General features: G+C 46.6%; 1 protein-coding gene across 1 annotated transcript in view; it reads right to left on the reverse strand.

Annotated features, from left to right (window-relative positions):
• Positions 1 to 17708, reverse strand: part of TCP11L2 (t-complex 11 like 2) — a 36034-nt gene that overhangs the window by 12577 nt on the left and 5749 nt on the right. The window contains exons 3-7 of the mRNA XM_004700332.3: positions 15177 to 15297; positions 14684 to 14904; positions 11348 to 11484; positions 956 to 1143; positions 559 to 740 (exon numbers count right to left, since the gene is read on the reverse strand). Coding sequence (XP_004700389.1) covers positions 559 to 740; positions 956 to 1143; positions 11348 to 11484; positions 14684 to 14904; positions 15177 to 15297 — 849 coding nt within the window. The remainder of the gene's footprint in view (positions 1 to 558; positions 741 to 955; positions 1144 to 11347; positions 11485 to 14683; positions 14905 to 15176; positions 15298 to 17708) is intronic.

The following is a 17708-nucleotide window of genomic DNA, read 5'->3' on the forward strand; positions in this document are numbered from 1 at the left end:
TCCTACTCTAGCTCCCGCCTGCTTTTAATCACTGAGTGCAGGGAGGGTGCTGTGGAACACATTAGCTAACACAAAGCTGTCACTGGACTTGGACAGCATCTCCGAAGGACAGAAATGTCACCATTTCTGAAGACTTGATAGCATTTCGCTGATGACAAGGGATGGCGCCGGAGCCATCACGGTGGGACAGCGTTCTGTGACCAGCCATTCTAAACACTGAGGGCGGTGGGATTTTCAGTTCAGCTTGTTTTAGTTTTGAGTGAAGTGGATCGTCTTGGGTTCCACTTGCTTTGGTCTTGAGAGTGCTGTCAAAGGGCTCTTGCTCACCCCCATTATAGTGGAAACCCCACACTTGCCCTGGCACCCGTCATGCAGAGACTTTTGCACAAGAACATCAAAGCCAGGAGGAGAGTTCAATAAGAAGTTCTAGCAAAAGAAGATGGAAGAGAAGCGAAAACGCAATCCTGACTATCACACCCAGACACCTGAAGTTATTCATGTTCCATGAAACATACGAGGTGCCTTCATAAGCAGACAGACAGGAACACGGGGACTTACGCTTTGTTCATGTCTTCAAGTAAAACAGTTGAAATCCTTTTCAAATTGTTTGCAAGCTCAGGTAGACCTTCTGTCACAGCACCCACCATGTTGTTGGTGATTAAAGACAGGCAGGCGACCATCTTCAGTTGATTCAGCTTCTCTGTCAGTTCCTGAAGACGCACTCCATCTGTCATGAGTGTCTAGCAGATTTATTTAACATGTAAAAGCAGAAAAAGGCAGCTCAATACTGTGAACATGTCAGATAAGGTGTCAAATCCCAAAGGCCCAGTTTTATATCACTTCAGTGAAGCCCTTAAGACAAGAGTCAACACACACCCTCCGGCTGATGCCCGGTTGGAACATTATGAATTAAAATATTGGAAAATGTGGGGGAAAGCAAAACAGCATCACTTACCTCTGGTAACTCTTTCTTTTGGTAATCCCACTGTAACAGTTTCAAGAAACTGTTATTTAGCACCAAGGTCGGGCTCAGGCTGGGCTTGGAGGTGCCTTCAGCTCCAGGAGTTAAAGTGGCCTCAGAAAGAGAAAGCAATTCTTCATCTACAGATCCCTTTATCCATTCTGTAGTTTGATCAAGAGCACCTAAAAGGGAAATGTCCACATGTTGACCCTACCCGATCCTCAACTGTCCACTCAACATGACTGATGCTACGGGAGGTGCTGGGCGCACACAAAGACAAAGCCATGCCCTCGGACCATCATGCTTGGCGAAGGGGACAAGCTGGACTGGCACAGTGGCTGCAGCAATGGCTCAGGCATGGGAACAAGTGTGGAGATGGCACAGGACCGGGCGGTGTTTGGTTCTGTTGTGCAAAGGGTCGTTATGGGTCAGAACTGACTCGATGGCACCTTAACTAATGTGAAGACGAGCCTCTATACCAGCGGTTCTCAACCTGTGGGTCTCAACTCCTTTGGGGGTCGAACAACCCTTTCACAGGGGTTGCCCAATTCATAATGGTAGCAAAATTACAGTGATGAAGTAGTAATGAAAATTATCTTATGGCTGGGGGGTCACCACAACATGAGGAACTGTATTAACGGGTCACGGCAGTAGGAAGGTTGAGAATCACTGCTCTAAACTAACAATTACAACAGAATAATGTAAAATCCCTGACATCAGGGTTGTATCTTGTCACCATACCTTACTCAATCTGTATGCTAAACAAATAATCTGAGAAGCTGGACTCCGTGAAGAAGAATGTGCCACCAGGATTGGAAGGGGGTCTCATTGATAACCTGAAATATGCAAATGACCTTGCTTCCTGACGCGTGTAGTGAGCAAGGTAAATGACAACAGCCTTCAATATTGATTACACCTCAATTTAAAGAAAACAAAAAGCCTCCCAACTGGACCGATAAGCAACATCACGATAAATGGAGAAAAGGTGGCAGTTGGCAAGTGTTTCATTTACTCAGCTCTACAATCAGTGCCCATGAAAGCAGCAGTCCAGAAATCAAATGGCATGTTGCATCAGGCAGATCTGCTTCAAAAGACTTCTTGAAAATGTTCAAGAACAAAGATGGCACTTTGAGGGATAAGGTGTGCCTGATCCAAGCCATTGGTATTTTCAATCACTCCGTTTGAAGCAAAGCAGGGCAACAGATAAGGAAGACTGAAGAAGAATTGATGCACTTGAATCATGACGTTGGTGAAGAATACCGAATAGACCGTGGGCTGCCAGAAGAATAAACACGTCTGTTCTGGAAGAAGTACAGCCAGAATGCTCCTTAAAAGTAAGTAAGGCAAGACTCTGTCTCATGTGCTTTGGACATGGTATCAGAAGGACCAGTCCCTGGAAAAGGATATCATGCTTGGTGCAGTAGAGGGTCACAGACAAAGAGGAAGACCCTTAGGGAAATGGACTGACACACTGGCTGCAACCACAAGGTCCAACTATTGTCAAGATGGTGCAGGATCCGGCCATGGTTTCCTGTAAGTGGGGTTGCTAGGATTAAGGACCGACTCAAGGGCACCTAACAGCAACAACGACACAGAGAATTCCAGAAGGCATGTTGGGGGTGGAGGGAGCAGAGGTAGTCTGGGGTGGAGGGAGCAGAGGTAGTCTGTAAGAGGTGCTTATAGGTGGAATGCAGACTGGGAAAGGGCTGACACTCCCCACAAGGAGATTAGGCCCTACAAAGGCCTGGCAAAGGGAGCGGATGTGGCACATTCTGAATGCCCCAGCAACTGTCTCGCTTGTCTATACATAACTGGGAGAAACAGAGTAAGTTGCAGATGGCACTGAGTGAGACAGGTGGCAGCTCGTCAAAGACTTTGTGTTTCGGGGAGGGAAGGTTATTTAGACCACAGGCACTGAGTAGGAAACGTTCTTGTCTATACATAACTGGGAGAAACAGAGTAAGTTGCAGATGGCACTGAGTGAGACAGGTGGCAGCTCGTCAAAGACTTTGTGTTTCGGGGAGGGAAGGTTATTTAGACCACAGGCACTGAGTAGGAAACGTTCTTTGGGGCGGGTCTTCTCTGGGTGTGTGATTTGAACTAGGCCTTTCCCAAGATGCATGTGCATGCTCCCAGGGAACATACAACACATCCCATTGAGGGATCCCAGGTTATACACACCAGCTATGGGGACAGGGAGCCTTTGAATCCTGTATTTTCCTACCCCACCCCACCTGAAAGTGAGATAATCATAGAATGTTAGGGAGAAAATCATTCAGAAAGGAGGATTGGATTAGTGGTAAGTTACCACAGTAGTTCAGATGAGCAAGCCAATGAATGAGGCTCAGGGAAGTGGGGGAAGACGGAGAGATCAAACTGGATCTATTCAGGCAGAATCTCCACAAGTCTTGGTAAACCACCTTCATCTAAGGAGGAAGACAGGATTCTAGGATGACTCCCTTGTGCAGTTAGTTCACTGAGTGGTGGTGCCACCTAACGAGGTCAGGGATATAGGCCAAGAGGGGTCCTGAAACCAACCCCTCCCTACATGAACTGCAGTCACCTCCAGCCTCAAATAGTCCAATCCAACAAATACACCCAAATCAAGTCCACAGACTAAGTTCTATGGCTTCCAACTAGAAAAAAGCTGCTTTCTGTGCCACATTTCCTATCAAATCATGGATGTGGCAGAAGAGACAAGGTGGCGCAAACCAAACCCACTGCCATTGAGTAGATGCTGCCTCAAAGCGACCCTCGAAGACAGGGTTCAACTGCCACAGTCAGTTTCCGAGACTGTAACTGTCTTTCTCCTTCAGATCGGCAGGTGGTTTTGAACTGCTCACCTTGAAGTTAGCAACCCAATTTGTAACCACTACACCACAAGGGCTCCTATACAAGGGGGCAACTGCCAAGAAATGCAGACTGCATACAGGTTTGTTTTGTTTTGTTTTGTTTTTTAAGAGCCAGAGAGAAAGAGAAAGAAGAAGTAACCCTGCAATAGCTTCCCTGGCCCAGCAGCGCTTGGATGAGGGTGGTTGCATTAAAGTACTCCCTAGACTTTCCCAACGCTTGCTTGGCCTCAGTTGGCAAGCGTTCTTCCTTCGCTAGTGCTGTTTTCAGGATGTTAAAGACTGGCAGTCTTTTATTTAATAGACATCCAACAGAGAGGGAGGGAGAAGAAATCATCATGGATACAATGTGGCTGTCATAAGCATGTATACTGCAAGCTTAATCCTTTACAGCTGACACAATGAAAAGCCCACTGAACTATCGCTGAGTGAGAGCCACTGTGGTTCTCTGTGCTGGCTGAGTTCAGAATCACCTAGGCACTTTTCAACGGAGAATGACATACATAGTCCTGGCCCTGCTCCTGAAACTCCTGATGTACAGTAGTCAGCACCGCCGCTTCAGCAGCCCGGGGCAAATCGAATGCGTAGTCAGAAATGAATACTGCTAGGAAGGTGGAAGGCGCAAGAGCAGGGAGTGCACCAGGGTTTTTTAGGGGATCTACGGAGATTTCACACCCACCAGCTAGTACACTTGCTGTTCGACGTGCTTCCAATGGCCAAGCGGACCCCACAAGGCACTGATAGCTAGGTCTTTGCTGAGGACAGGCTTCGGTCAGCACTGAGTACTGAACACCTGCCGGTGTCAGGGACTGTTACCACGTGCTAGGGTTTCACAGATGAAAACCAGGCCTTTGAGCCATTTTTCCCTAGTTCAGTCCCAGCTGATGAGGTGAAACGGACAGGTAGCCAAATTTATAAAAGGTGGGCGAACTGGGATGATAACAGGAACGGGGGGAATGAGGGCCTGGCTGATACCCTTCTAGAAATAGAATCTCCCTCATAGAAAACCAGAGCAGTGCACATGTTGCTTGGTGGCCACATCTCTTGACCAACACCATCAGAAACATCACTGCCCGGCTCAAGGACAGTGGCTGGCTGAGCGCTCTCCAAGGTCCCCGCCACAGTCAGCCCGCCAGCTTGAAGCTCCTGAGAGGGCGTGCTGCCCTTTTGAGTCGCCTGCTCCAGAGCTCTGACTGGTAACTTTCCCCAGCTGGGGATTGTACAACTTCACTTAAATTTTTATGAACCCTGTTCTGTTCTGATTTAGCTGTGCTAGCCAAGACTGAACTGGCTTGAACTTGTCTGAAACCCCAGAGGAAATCCAGGCGCCTGAACTCAAGAAGGTCCTAGTCTAGTAAGGGAGTGAGAGAAAACGGCAAGCAGTGCATTATCATGTGAGGGCTGCAGGGACCTCAGAATCTCCCAGGAGCAGTGGAGGCCATGGGTGCTGACTCTGGATTCTTATCCGGCTGGGCTGAGGGCCTAGGGAACTACCTCTGCTTCCGTAAATCCAAATCCTGCCAGTCTTCATGGTCCAGCCCAAAGCCCTCCTGCTCTCGAAAATCTTCCCTGATTTCATGGGGCCCATCCTGATCCCTCCATCCTTGGACCACTCATCTTTCTAATTTTTTTCTGAAAAAAATTGTTTTCCTGAAAAACACCCCTGTCACCTTTTATATTGTCCTTAAACATCTCAGTTGGCTTCATCATATTTTTCTCTCACTTTCCAGACTGCTGGGAAGAGGCCAAAGCATAACCTTGATGTTTTACATCGCTTTCCCTTGACTTTAGCATAGAACAACTTGGCAGCCATGTGAAATGTATGGCTGAGGCTTGGCAGAAGTATTTTGCTTTCGAGTTTAATCAAATGTCTTTCCCACTGCCCCAAGGGACCCTGTCATATAGGAGGTGTCCCATGGTCTTGGCTTTCTTTCCCTGGCTCTCCTATTCTAGTGGGAGAGACGTGGCAAGGGCACAGAGTAGAAGCCATGAGAGAGGGCAGCCTGATCTTTCCCCCAGTTTTAAGGGGGAGAATGTAAAATGTCTGACAATTACATATGATGTTAGCTGGCGGTTTCTCAAAGAGGTGGCTTATGGGGTTGAAGACGTTTCCTTCCACTTCTAATTTGATATAATCTTTTATCACATAAAATTCGGTCTTGAATTTGACCAATTGTTTTCTCTGCATCGTCTAGTGGGTTTCTCTTTTATTCTGTGAATGTGACGAAGTACACTGCTATCAAACATTAAGCCAACCTTGCAATCCTAGGTTACACTCCACTTGGTTGTGGTGTATTTATCTTATTGAGCTGCTAGTACTTGGTGAGGAATTTTTGCATCTAAGTCATGAAGAACAGTCTGTACTTTTCTCTAAATGCCTTTGCTGGTTTTGATATCAAGGCAAGGTTGGCCTCATAAAATGAGTTGGGAAGTGTTCCCTCCTCAGCTTTCTGAAGAGCTTGTGAAAATCCCCGATCTCTTGATGTGATACACAATGTACATTGGTAAACACTTTGCAGAGTGATATTGGAGGACAAAGTGCTGCAGATACACAGGGTCAGATCAGTGTCCGTCTGAGAGAGACTGTCGGAGTCCATCTCCAAGCCCACTCTCTTTGCCAGGTGTGGTGAATTAAACTGGAGCTGCTTTCTCCTGCACCACTGGGTCTCCGCAGAGCTTTCGACCCCAGGCCCTCCACCAGGAACCAGATAGAGAGAAAGGGGATTTCTTGAGCATTTCCTATGTAATGATGTATTAGAAAAACAGTTAATTTCCAAAGCAGAATGACAGTTTGGCTGTATAAGAAAAATTACTGCAAATAAAAATTTCAACGATGGGTTTTGTTGAGAAGGGATGGTTCAGGATGAATTCCTAAGAGCAGAAAATGCTTCCCAGAGGAAGATAAATTCGAGCCAGCCACTAAGAACTGCTAGGATTTGGATTTACAGAACTAGAGGTAGTTTCATGAAGTTGGGACAAGACACCCAGTAGGAGATTGGGAGCAATGATTGTACTGTAGGTACCAGCCAGTGCAATAAGGCAAGAAAGAGAATAAACGCATACAGGAAGAAGTAAAACTGTCTTTACTAGTGGCCACTATGATCATATATACAGAAGATCCTAAAGAATCCTCCCAAAGCTACTAGAATTAGTAAGCGAATATAGCAAGGTAGCAGGCTACAAGGTCCAGATACAAAAAATTATATTTTTATATTCTGCAACTTAAAAATTTTATAAATATCATTTATGGTAGCATCATATGTGGGGATAAATTTAACAAAACTTAGCAAGTCCTTTAGTGTAAAAAATGAGAAAATATTGCTGAGATAAATTAAAGGAGATTTAAATGGAGAGAAACATCAAATCTACATTATTAGAAGATTCAATGATTCACAAGCCAATTTAACATAACCCCAATAAAAATCCTAGCAAGCTTTTTAACAGAAATGTGCAGACTAACTTTAAAATGACTTTGAAAATGCAAAGGACCTAAAATAGGAGAAACAATTTTGAAAAAGAAGAACAAAGAAAATGAATTTCAAGACTTAATTTAGTAATCAAGATAATGTGGCTAAGGGCAGACAGATTTTCAGATGAAAAAGTTCAATAAACGGAATGAAGTATTAATGTATATGATAACAGGCATAAACATTATGCTAAGTAAAAGAAACCAAGCCAGAAAGCTACAGACTATCTGTTTCCACTGTGATACGAAGACACAAACCTACTGAAACAGAAACGGATCAGCAGTTACTAGGCAATGGGGGAAATGGAAATGAGGAACAACTGCTAATACTTCCGGGGTTTCTTTGGGGGGAGGTGAAATATACACAGACTATACTAAGAACCACTGGAACATACAGATATGTATGAACTTTATGGTATGTGAATTACATCTCAAAAAAAGAAGCTTTTAAAACAGAATGAGTACAGAAATAGATGGGTACAGAAATAGACCTACATATGAGGGAGAGCTTCAAAAAGTTCATGGGAAAAGGAGATAAAAAGAAAATGGAATTTTTCCATGAACTTTATGAAGCCTCCCTGTACAATTGGTAAATACATCTTCAACCAATTTATCAGAGACAAGATATGCCCTTTCTCACAAATGGTGTTGAAGTCACATCTGGAAAAACAGGAATCTTGACCCCTCTTTGACACCGTGCACAAAAGATTATCTTGAAATGTATCACAGACTACATGTAATAACTAAAGTTATAAAACTTCTAGAAGAAAAAAGGGGAAAATGTTTATGATTTTGAGCTATGGCAAGATTTTGCAGGGAGGTCACAAAACATATAAAACCATCAGGGAAAAGGAACCCTTAATATTCTGGAAAAGAGCCCCAATATAGACCCAAACCAGAAACCAGTTTTGTCTCATCCACTCCTCTGACTCATGGCCGTGTGCCAGAGTGCAACTGCCCTCCATCTGGGTGTTCTCTCCGGGAGCCTCTGGGCCCGCAGCTAAGTGCTTAAGCATCTGCACCACCCAGGGACTCTGAAGATAGACCAAGTGCTCCAATTTCCAGTTAGAAGAATCTTGTTCCCTTACCAACATTTGCTTGAGTTACTTCTTTCAGTCCTGATTTTGAGACACTATTTCTTCCTCACTCTATGTTTTATTTTGTATCAGCTAAGAAGCTCCAACTTCATGAACTGGGTTGGTGTGGCTAAGTCACATGACCAATAGACTTGTGGATTCTCCATGGTGAACGAAGCATCCAAGAATGGCCGTGTCTGGAAGACAAATTAGCCATCCTGACAGTGGCACCTTTACGCTTTTCCCTTGGTTTTTCTTGCCCAGAGCCTTAATATTTCCCGGGTTCAATTCTGTGTACCGCCTCCTTCCTTCCACCCACCTTCTCTTAGGCTAACTCAGCCAGAATTGGCTTGCCATTAGGCCCCAGTGGACCTGGACTTGGCTTGGGGAGATCTGGCTTCCACTTCTGGCGCCATCATTTATTAGCTGTGTGGCCCTGGATTTTAGCCAGGTCACTGCTGAGCATCAGTTTGTTCTTCTTTATAACATCCCAAAAGCATTTCCTCAGCGCCTTGAGGGCGAGGCACAAGTCTAATGCAGTTTATTTCGGAAAAATATCATTTAAGTCCTATAAGATTGCTGCAAGAATCATATGACATGGCATTCATAGAAATATTTTCTCAGCTAATAAGGTATTAGGCTATACATAAATGTGTTTAAATGACTTCTGGCCTGTTAATTTTACTCATAAGCAATTTAGCTGTTACCTTATGGATACTTAATACATACACCTGTCATTACCTAAAGTTTTCTGGGTATATTTTAATTGTCAATTATATAAAATCTCTCCTTGGGCATAATAAAACCTTTCCCTGAAGTCTAATCAGGAATTATAAGTACTTCTCTGGATTAATTTCCAAAGTGATTATTTCATAAAAATCACACACACATACAAACATAAATCCAACAAGGCTCTGCAGAGTATGCTCAGCTCTTATTTTGACATGAGGGTACAGTGGCCAACATTTGGCAGGGTGACTGGAAGGATATAATTAACAGCTGCCAGACACTCCACTTCCTGGACTCTTCATTTCTCTGGGAATATATTTAGCGAGTGGGGCAATCACAACACATGTGCACAGCTGGGCTTAATTTATCCTTGAATCTCTGGAAATCTCCAAGTCAATGTGAGAATGATAAAGGGATTGCTGGTCACTGAACCTTAGGTTGAAGGAGAGAAGTATGAGCATGAACACAATTGTAAGCTCACCTTGTGGGAAGGAATTTGTTCTAGACTACTCTTATTCCCTTAGCCTCTAGAGCTAATACAATCTAGTGCTTTTCATCAGAGCTTTTGCTGTAGGAGCATCCTTCCAAGGCATCGAGTCGTAGCTCCCACCTGATTACAGTGCTCTCTCTGCAGTAGTCTTAAGCACGCAGATGGCATCACGGTTTCTATCTCCAGCTCCTAGCATTCCCCTGAACTCAGTTTCTCTGATCTAGCCGGCTAATCGACATCTCCACGCTGACGTCGAACAAGGATCTCGGAGTGCACGTGTCCTCAGTTGGACACTTGACTCCAAAGCACCCTCTCCGCTCCTCCATCTGAGGAAAAGGCACCGCCATGCATCCCAAGATGCTCGGGCAGAACAGTCCCGGTCCTCCTCGGCTCCTCCCCTTCACCCTCACCCAGCCTGCTAACAAATCTTGTTATTCTGTCGGCAACCTGCATCCAGAATCTGACTCCTTCTCACCCCTGCTACCAGTATGGACAGGACCAAAGCACCACCATGTCTTGCTGCAGCCGCCACAGGATCACCTAACTGGCCTCCTTGCCTCCCTCTTTTTGTCTCATACCATCAGATCTCTATTTGGGATCTAGATTATTCCTTAAAAACAAAAATCAGATGATGTCCCTCTATTCAGAACTCTCCAGGGGCTTCCATGACATTCAGAATGACAGCTGCAGCGCTCTCTGTTCCCAACCAGGCTCGCTCCCCTGCCCTTTGCCTTCGGCCAGCCCCTTCCACTCACCCCTTGCTTACTCTGCTCCCAGCACACTGGCTGCCTTGTGTTCTTCCAACATCACAAGTACGCTTCTGCTCCAGGGCCTCTGGGCTTACTGAAGTCTCTCACGAGAATTTGCTGTCCCTACATCAGGGGGCTGGGGAAGCCTTTTTATGGCTCAGGGCCATTTTTACATATTTATAATATCATCCTTGGGCCATACAAAATTACTGATTTAAAAATTAAACCTGCTATATTTGATCAAACGTTTCACTAACTCACCCCTAATGTGATGGCCAGAGGAGTCCTGGTGGTATAGTGGTTACAAGTTGGCCTACAAGGTCAGCAGTTCGAAACCATCAGCCATTCCTCTGGAGAAAGATGAGGTTTCTACTCCCGTAAAGAGTTGCCCACGTGGGAAACATACAGGGGCAGGTCTACCCTGTCCTATAGGGTCCCTGTGAGTTAGCATTGACTCGATGGGAATGGGGTAAAATGTGATGGCTAAAATAGCTTCTCTTTAGTGAGGTGTGTGATGTTAGCTGGTATGGATGAGTTCATGTCTTATACAGACCTCAGGCTAGACATCCACTGCCGCTGTCCTAGACCATTGTCTGTCCTGTCCTTATTTCTTTAAGAACTCTGTTCACATGTTACTTTTCACATAGGTCACCATCCACCCCATGGGGGAAAGCCCAGCTCCCACCCCTCCACCCCAGCACCATGTGTCCCTTTATCCTCTTGTTCTTCTAGCACTCCAAGTATGTTACCTGACAGGCCAACTACAATGTCAGCTCCATGGAAACCACAACGTCATTCTGCTTGGCTCGCTGCAGTAACCACAGGCCCTAAACAGTACCTGGCTCACCACAATTGCTCAAGAAACTTTTTCTGAATGAATGGAAAAGTGAACAATGCTTATTACAGTTCCTGGCACATCGCAAACAGCTGTAAGTTTATATTATCAATCTTAGAAGATTCACACACACACAAATTCATAGAAAGGTCAAAATTCTTTTCAACACAAATGCAATGGTTTTGAACTTACTTGGAGTTTCTTCTAAGATCTCCTGGAATTTGGTTCTCTCATAATCCACCAACTGGCGTTGGAGATGTGGCCTCAGACTCCGGATTATAAAATTGGCCATGTCCATTCTCATGAGGTCCAAGACATGGAATATTTGTCTGAAAATGTTTGAATTTAAATTGTTAGTGAGGTGACTAAGCTAAGCTGACACATACTAACTGTTGTGTGTGTTATGCCCACAAAAAGACAAGCATTCTGTAAAGAGTTTAGAAATTCCAGTCACCATTTGGCAAGCTGCCATTTTCATAGAGACCCATCCCCAAATGTTCCCAGTGAACTCATCCAGAGGACTCACTTTCGCAGTCAGAACCTAGCCAGCCGATCCATTATCACCAGCCACAAAAGACAAGAGAGATGGGGAGGAACAGGAACAGGCAGTTTAACAGGGAAAGCACCGCTCAAGGAGGGATTTGTATCAGCAAGCCCTGAAATCTTCCTGAGCATAGAGGGGGAGAGACCTCCTCTTAGAGTTGGGCAGCTTTGTGGGTTTGCCAAGAGTCCTGGTGCCATAGTGGTTACTAGTGGGGCAGTGAGCCACAAGGCCAACAGTTCTAGACCACCAGAAGCTCCTTGGGAGAAAGATGGGCATTTTACTCCAGCAAGTAACAGTCTCGGAAACCCACAGGGGCAGCGCTTCTCTGTCCTGTAGGGTCTCCAAGTTAGCATCCACTTTATGACAGTGAGTAGGGGTTTGCAAAGGACAGCTCTGTGGCCCCCCACAAAGTCACTACACCTGGCTGAGCCTGTTTCTCCACTTTGTGAGCTGAGATAGTTAAAGATTATTGTGCCAACCTGGCTGATAAACACATGTGGGGTTAATTGAAGGGTGGAGAGATAAATGGCTTGCTGAGCCTCGCCTTTCTAGTTCTTGGGTCTCTTGCTTTCTGATGGTCGGACCAGGGTGCAGCTGCCTTAGCCAGTTCCCTGCTTCAGCTGGCAAGGCTCACTTCCTGCAAGACATCCCTGAGGAGAAGCCACATGGACCTACCCCGATGCAGCCCTGGGTGCTGGAGCAGCCATGTGGAGACCCCTGCCAGCGCTGAGATGCTTACACATTCACTGATTGGACTTTCCTCCTGCAGTTGGCGTCATTGCGTGTGTTTTGTGAGATGGAGGAGGACTTTGTGAATTGGTGTCAGACATATGGGCTAATGTTGGACTTGTGGGCTTGGGCAGCACTGGGTTGGGCTGTTTTCTTGATGTGCACTTAACCTTTACATAAAACTCTCTCTTAGACATGAGTTTCTGTGGATTTGTTTCTCTAGAGTACCCAGACTAACACATGAGGCATACATGTGATAATACTGAACACAGCGGCCACAGCGGCATTTATTGCTGCCCAGTAAATGACCGTGGTGAACACCACAGAGGTGATATCCTACCTCAGACTCCCCGAAGCCAGCCCCCTGCATTGCCAAGACCACAATCTGCCTGAGCAGAGCCTGTGCCCATTTTACAGGCAGGGAAGGCGTGATGTAGAGGGATGCTGATGTAGAGGGATGCTTGGCTTGCCGGGGAAGGTACAAAGATAACATCTCTGTTCCCGCAGCCCAGTTCCTTCTCGTGCCTTCCCATAGCTACTGCATGAAGGTCAGGTCACAGTGTAGCCACGTTCACACAAGAGAGAAGCTCCTCTGGGTGACAGAAAGCACGATGGCCTCCTCTTTCCTCTGGGGTCATGTGGACCACGTGCAGTCTCATATTTTTCTACCCCCCACCCCCATTTCTTCAGACCATCAGAGATTTGTAGCTGGGAAAGGTGTTTCCAGGCAGCAACTGCATGACCCATCCCCTTGCAAGCCTGCTGGGGCTCTGCGACCAAGGATAGTCACAGGGATGGACCATCTCTGGGCTGAACTGACTGCACCAAGGCCTGGGCTCTCCTGTTCTCTTTCCCATATACCACCTGAATGCCAAGGGCATAGGGACCCCAGGCGAGGGCAGATCCAAAGATGGAAGGAACCTGGGCCTGTGAATGAATGACAGGCAGAAGTCACCTGACCAAGACCCCCGACTGGATTGTGACAGGAGTGTGAAATAAGCTTATCTTGATTAAGCCAATCAGAACTCAGGGTTGGTTAGATGCTACAGCAGCTAGCATGACTCGAGCAAATGAAGACTTCCCAGATGCTTGATTTGATGAGTTCACTTTGCTGAAGACTATTTATACCCTCTAGTACCTTGGGTGGCATTGTGGGTTACACACTGAACTGTTACTGTAAGGTCGGTGGTTCAAAACCACCAGCTGCTCTGAGGGAGACAGATGAGGCTGTCTGCTCCTGTGAAGGTTTAAAAATCTCAAACCCCCCAAAGGGCAGTTCTTCTCAGTCCCCAGGGGTTGCTCTGCCTTAGAACTGACTCCATGACAGGAGGGAGAACCCTTTTCTCTAGGAGCCCTGGTGGCACAACTGTTAAGCCCTTGGCTGCAAATGGAAAGGTGTCAGGTTCGAACCCATTTGGCAGCCCCCAAGGGAAAAAGGCTGGCCATCTTCTCCCATCTGTAAAGCTGAGGTTAAAAAAAAAAAAGAGAGAGACAGACCTCGTGCCAAGGAGTTGATCCCTGTGTATCATTCAGTATGTGGTCAGGCAGCCTTATTTTTCCCCAGCAGAGTAACTGGTGATTCGAATTGTCAACCATGTGGGGAGCCCCACACTTAACTCCCTGCACCACCAGGGCATTGCAAAAACTACCGCTTAGAAACCCCTTCTGGGCAGTTCGACCCTGTCATCACGAGGGTTGCAATGAGCTCAATAGTGTCACAGCTACCAGCAGCACCTTCCCTTGTCCAAGTTCTGTCTCCTCCGCTAGACTGTAAACCCCCTGGGGCCAGGGGTTCCATCCGTGCTTTTACTTTGTATCACTGTATTCACTGTATCCCAAGGGCTCAGCACTTTCCCAGAAAATGCTGCATACCCGGCAAATAGTTGACTTTTAAAAAGGCAACCCACTGTCATTGAGTTGATTTCAACACACAGCGATCCTACAGGACAGGGCAGAACTGCCCCTGTGGGTTTCTAAGACTGCAACTCTTCACCGGAGGAGAAAGCCTCATCTTTTTCCTGAGGAGCAGCTGGTGGTTTCAAACTAATAACCTTGTCATTAGCAGCCCAATGCTTAACTGCTATGCCACTAGTGCTACACTAATGGTTGCCTTACTGCTTGCTTATTTGATCTTCTTCAAGTGTCAAGGACTTCTGTGGGAGACCAGCTCCTTGTCTGCATTCCCCATGACCCACACTTCCCATTGAAAGGAACCCCAACACATTCTAAGAGCAGGGGGGCACCGGAGTGCTCACCGAAGCACTTCCACGATGTTGTTGGTCGCCTTCAGCTCTCGGATGTCGTCGTCGCGCGCAGGGGCACACAGCTTTCCCATGGTGCTGATGACGTAGTTGGCCAAGCCTTGGATGTCAACCGCATTGTGCTGTGCCTGCTGCCGGATGAGGTCTGTGTCCAGCACTTCACAGATCTGGGTGCGGAGCCGGTTGCCGCCGGGGGTCAGGAAGGAGAGAAGAATCTGAATGGGGAGAGGAAGGGCAGAGGACCCACCTGGTCACATGATAAACGCTTTAACAGGGAGAGCCTGTAGGCCAATCTACCCTCAGAGTCCATTCTCTTAACCTCCACTCTGGGCTCCTGGGCCCCTCCCACTGCACCCTCTCCAAGCCTCCCCCAGCCTCCCTCCTGTGCACAGAAAACCCTTCCAATCGGTCTGCATTTCCAGCACTAAAGGGCATGAATACAGCTTGTTGGGGAGGGGTGGGGTGGCCGTGGAGCCTGTCAACTTGCCTCCCTGATTTCCTCAAATAGTTTGATGGCGTGCTCATACTCGGGGGGCTCTGCACTCAGCTCCGACTCCAGGACATCCCAGAAGGCCTGGTGGACAATGTGCTTCACTCGCCCGGCCAAGCTGCAGGAGTGAAAGGGGGGTGGTGTTTAAAACGACACATGAGATTTCTTGATCAGGAAAGAAATGTGTTCACTGTAGGCATCTCAGAAAATCCAGAGTAAAAATGGACCAGAATCCCTTCAGTAACCCCCTGAGCCATTCGTTGCTTTAGCATTGTGAAGAGTCTCGAGCAATAGTGCAGACTTTGTCCATTGCACATTCTGCCCTCCAGCCATTAAAAAGCCTTCCCGGCTCTTGCTTTCAAAAACGGAAGACAATTCTGCCCCAAGGAGATGTGACAATTTACCTCATTCCTCTCCTACCCAGCTCTTTAGACTGGTTCTAAGGTTTGGGGACTTGGGTCTTTATGAGATAGCAAAATGGCTCTTTCCTCAGAACAGAGTCGATTGGCCCCAAGGAGTCACGCCTTTGGATGGCTGCCAACTGCAGCTCAGATGCCCCAACTGCTGAGGTGGCATTCCAAGGAAGCTCTCACAATAGAAGGGGTGGCCACCTTATTTCACCACTTAGATCAATGCCCCCAAATAGAGGCCCATTACATCCACATGCCTACTGACCGCCTGCCCTCCTTTCACCACAGCCTTGGGGAAAGCACACACCCTGCACTGTAATAGCTCACTTTCCCCCACAGGCGACCCACTTCTCCAAGGTCAGAAGCCATAACACCTGCTAGGTGCCCACCATTGTGCCTAGCATGGTGCCTGGTGCACAGCAAATCGTCAATAAATGTAGGGTGACTGACTAGATACTTTGATGGTTAAAGCAGATGGCTCTTTTCTTTTGAAAGTACAAAAAACAAAACAAAATAACAAATGTCACTGTCTTCCAGTCAATTCCGACTCATAGTGATATTATAAGATAATACAGAACTGCTCCTTAGGGTTTCAGAGGCTGCAAATCTTTACAGGAACCCCATCTTTCCCCCATGAAGTGGCTGGTGGGTTCGAACTGCTGACCTTGTGGTTAACAGACCAACACATAACCTGCTACGACACCAGGCTCCAAAAGTACAAACAGCTAAGCATAAAAGAATGCAATTACAGATGAATGTTAGCTTTTTGAAGTGTGTGAGTTAAAGTTGTTTCTAAAATTAAAAAAAATACTATACTGCCCTGTGCAACTCAAAATATTAAAATCTTATTCTAATTGCCTGTCAAGATTTGTCCTCCATGAGTCTCCAATATCAGAGACCCTCCTGAGCATCGCCAGGACAATTACAAAGGCAAATACTGCTGGGAGGGGCTCTGGCCTCGATCTCCCACTTCCCGGACTTGGCTTGAATGGACCAAGGTACAAGCTGAATTAATTTCATAGCTCTCTCATCAACTTCTCTTAACTGAGGCTAGACATTTTTTAGCTCTTTAATTTCCTGGGGAGATGGAGAGTTGGGGAGGAGATCAATTGAACCCTTTACAAATTTTCCTATTAGGAATCAGATAGCTAACTTACTTTACCAAGTTCTTTTCCCAAAGGAAATCTTTGGTCATGTTTAAGAAGAGCTGGGCTGGTCCACTGTGGAAAGTCACCAGGATTGCAACAGCTAATTAGAGCGCTGGTCCGCGTTTAGCAAGGGCAACCTGTCCTTCCTCTGTGCTGGGTGCTTCCCCCACCTTCTCTAGCCGTGGCAGAGAAAGACAGGGAGGGGACTTCCTTGTCCCACGTGCAAGGTGCTTTTCAGCTTTGAGTTCATCTCCCATCTTTGAAGTGTTAGTATTGGAGACCTCCCTTCACACACCACCTTCTCCACCCCCACCCAATGCCCCCATGTTGTATCCCAGGGAACCTGGAGGTGCAGGCAAGGCTCAAGCCCCAGGGTCTGTCTGATGCTAAGAAGCCTCCACTCTGACCTCTCCTTGTAGCTTTTGAATTCATGGTACAGGTATCTCAAAATGGCCTCTTTCTATATTTAAAAAGCAAACTGACTTTAAATCCAAAAACTCATTTTTATCCGTCAGTCAACCAATGTCATTGAACAGCTGATATGTGCGGGGCTATGTTTGAGGCAATTGAGGTACTGCAGTGAAAATGAAGTTTCTACCTTCAAGAAGCTTCTATGTTAGCGGGAGAAAAAGACAAAAATAAGGAGATAAGAAAGAAAGAAGGCCAGGTCCGGGCTAGGGGAGGAAGGAGTCCCGGGCGGTGTTGGTGCTGGAGAGAGGCTGCCAATAGAGGCGGGTGGTTGCAGAGGCCGCACTAGGTCTTGTGTTGGGATCTGAATGGGGAGAAGTGGCAGCTGTGAGAAGATCTAGGGCAGTGTTTCCCAAAATGGGTGATGATACCACCCCCTGCAGGGTGCACTGGAATGAGGGAGGGTGGGGCCTGCAAAGCAGAAATGGGCACTTTATCCTGGATTATGGGCTAGAGTACAAAAGTTTTCAGTGCTGGGGATGGGGTGGGGAAAGCACTGAGTA

The sequence above is a fragment of the Echinops telfairi genome, unplaced genomic scaffold (genome assembly GCF_000313985.2).
Source record: "Echinops telfairi isolate 266 unplaced genomic scaffold, ASM31398v2 ScPeMD7_2;HRSCAF=8, whole genome shotgun sequence".
NCBI classification, from domain to species: domain Eukaryota; kingdom Metazoa; phylum Chordata; class Mammalia; order Afrosoricida; family Tenrecidae; genus Echinops; species Echinops telfairi.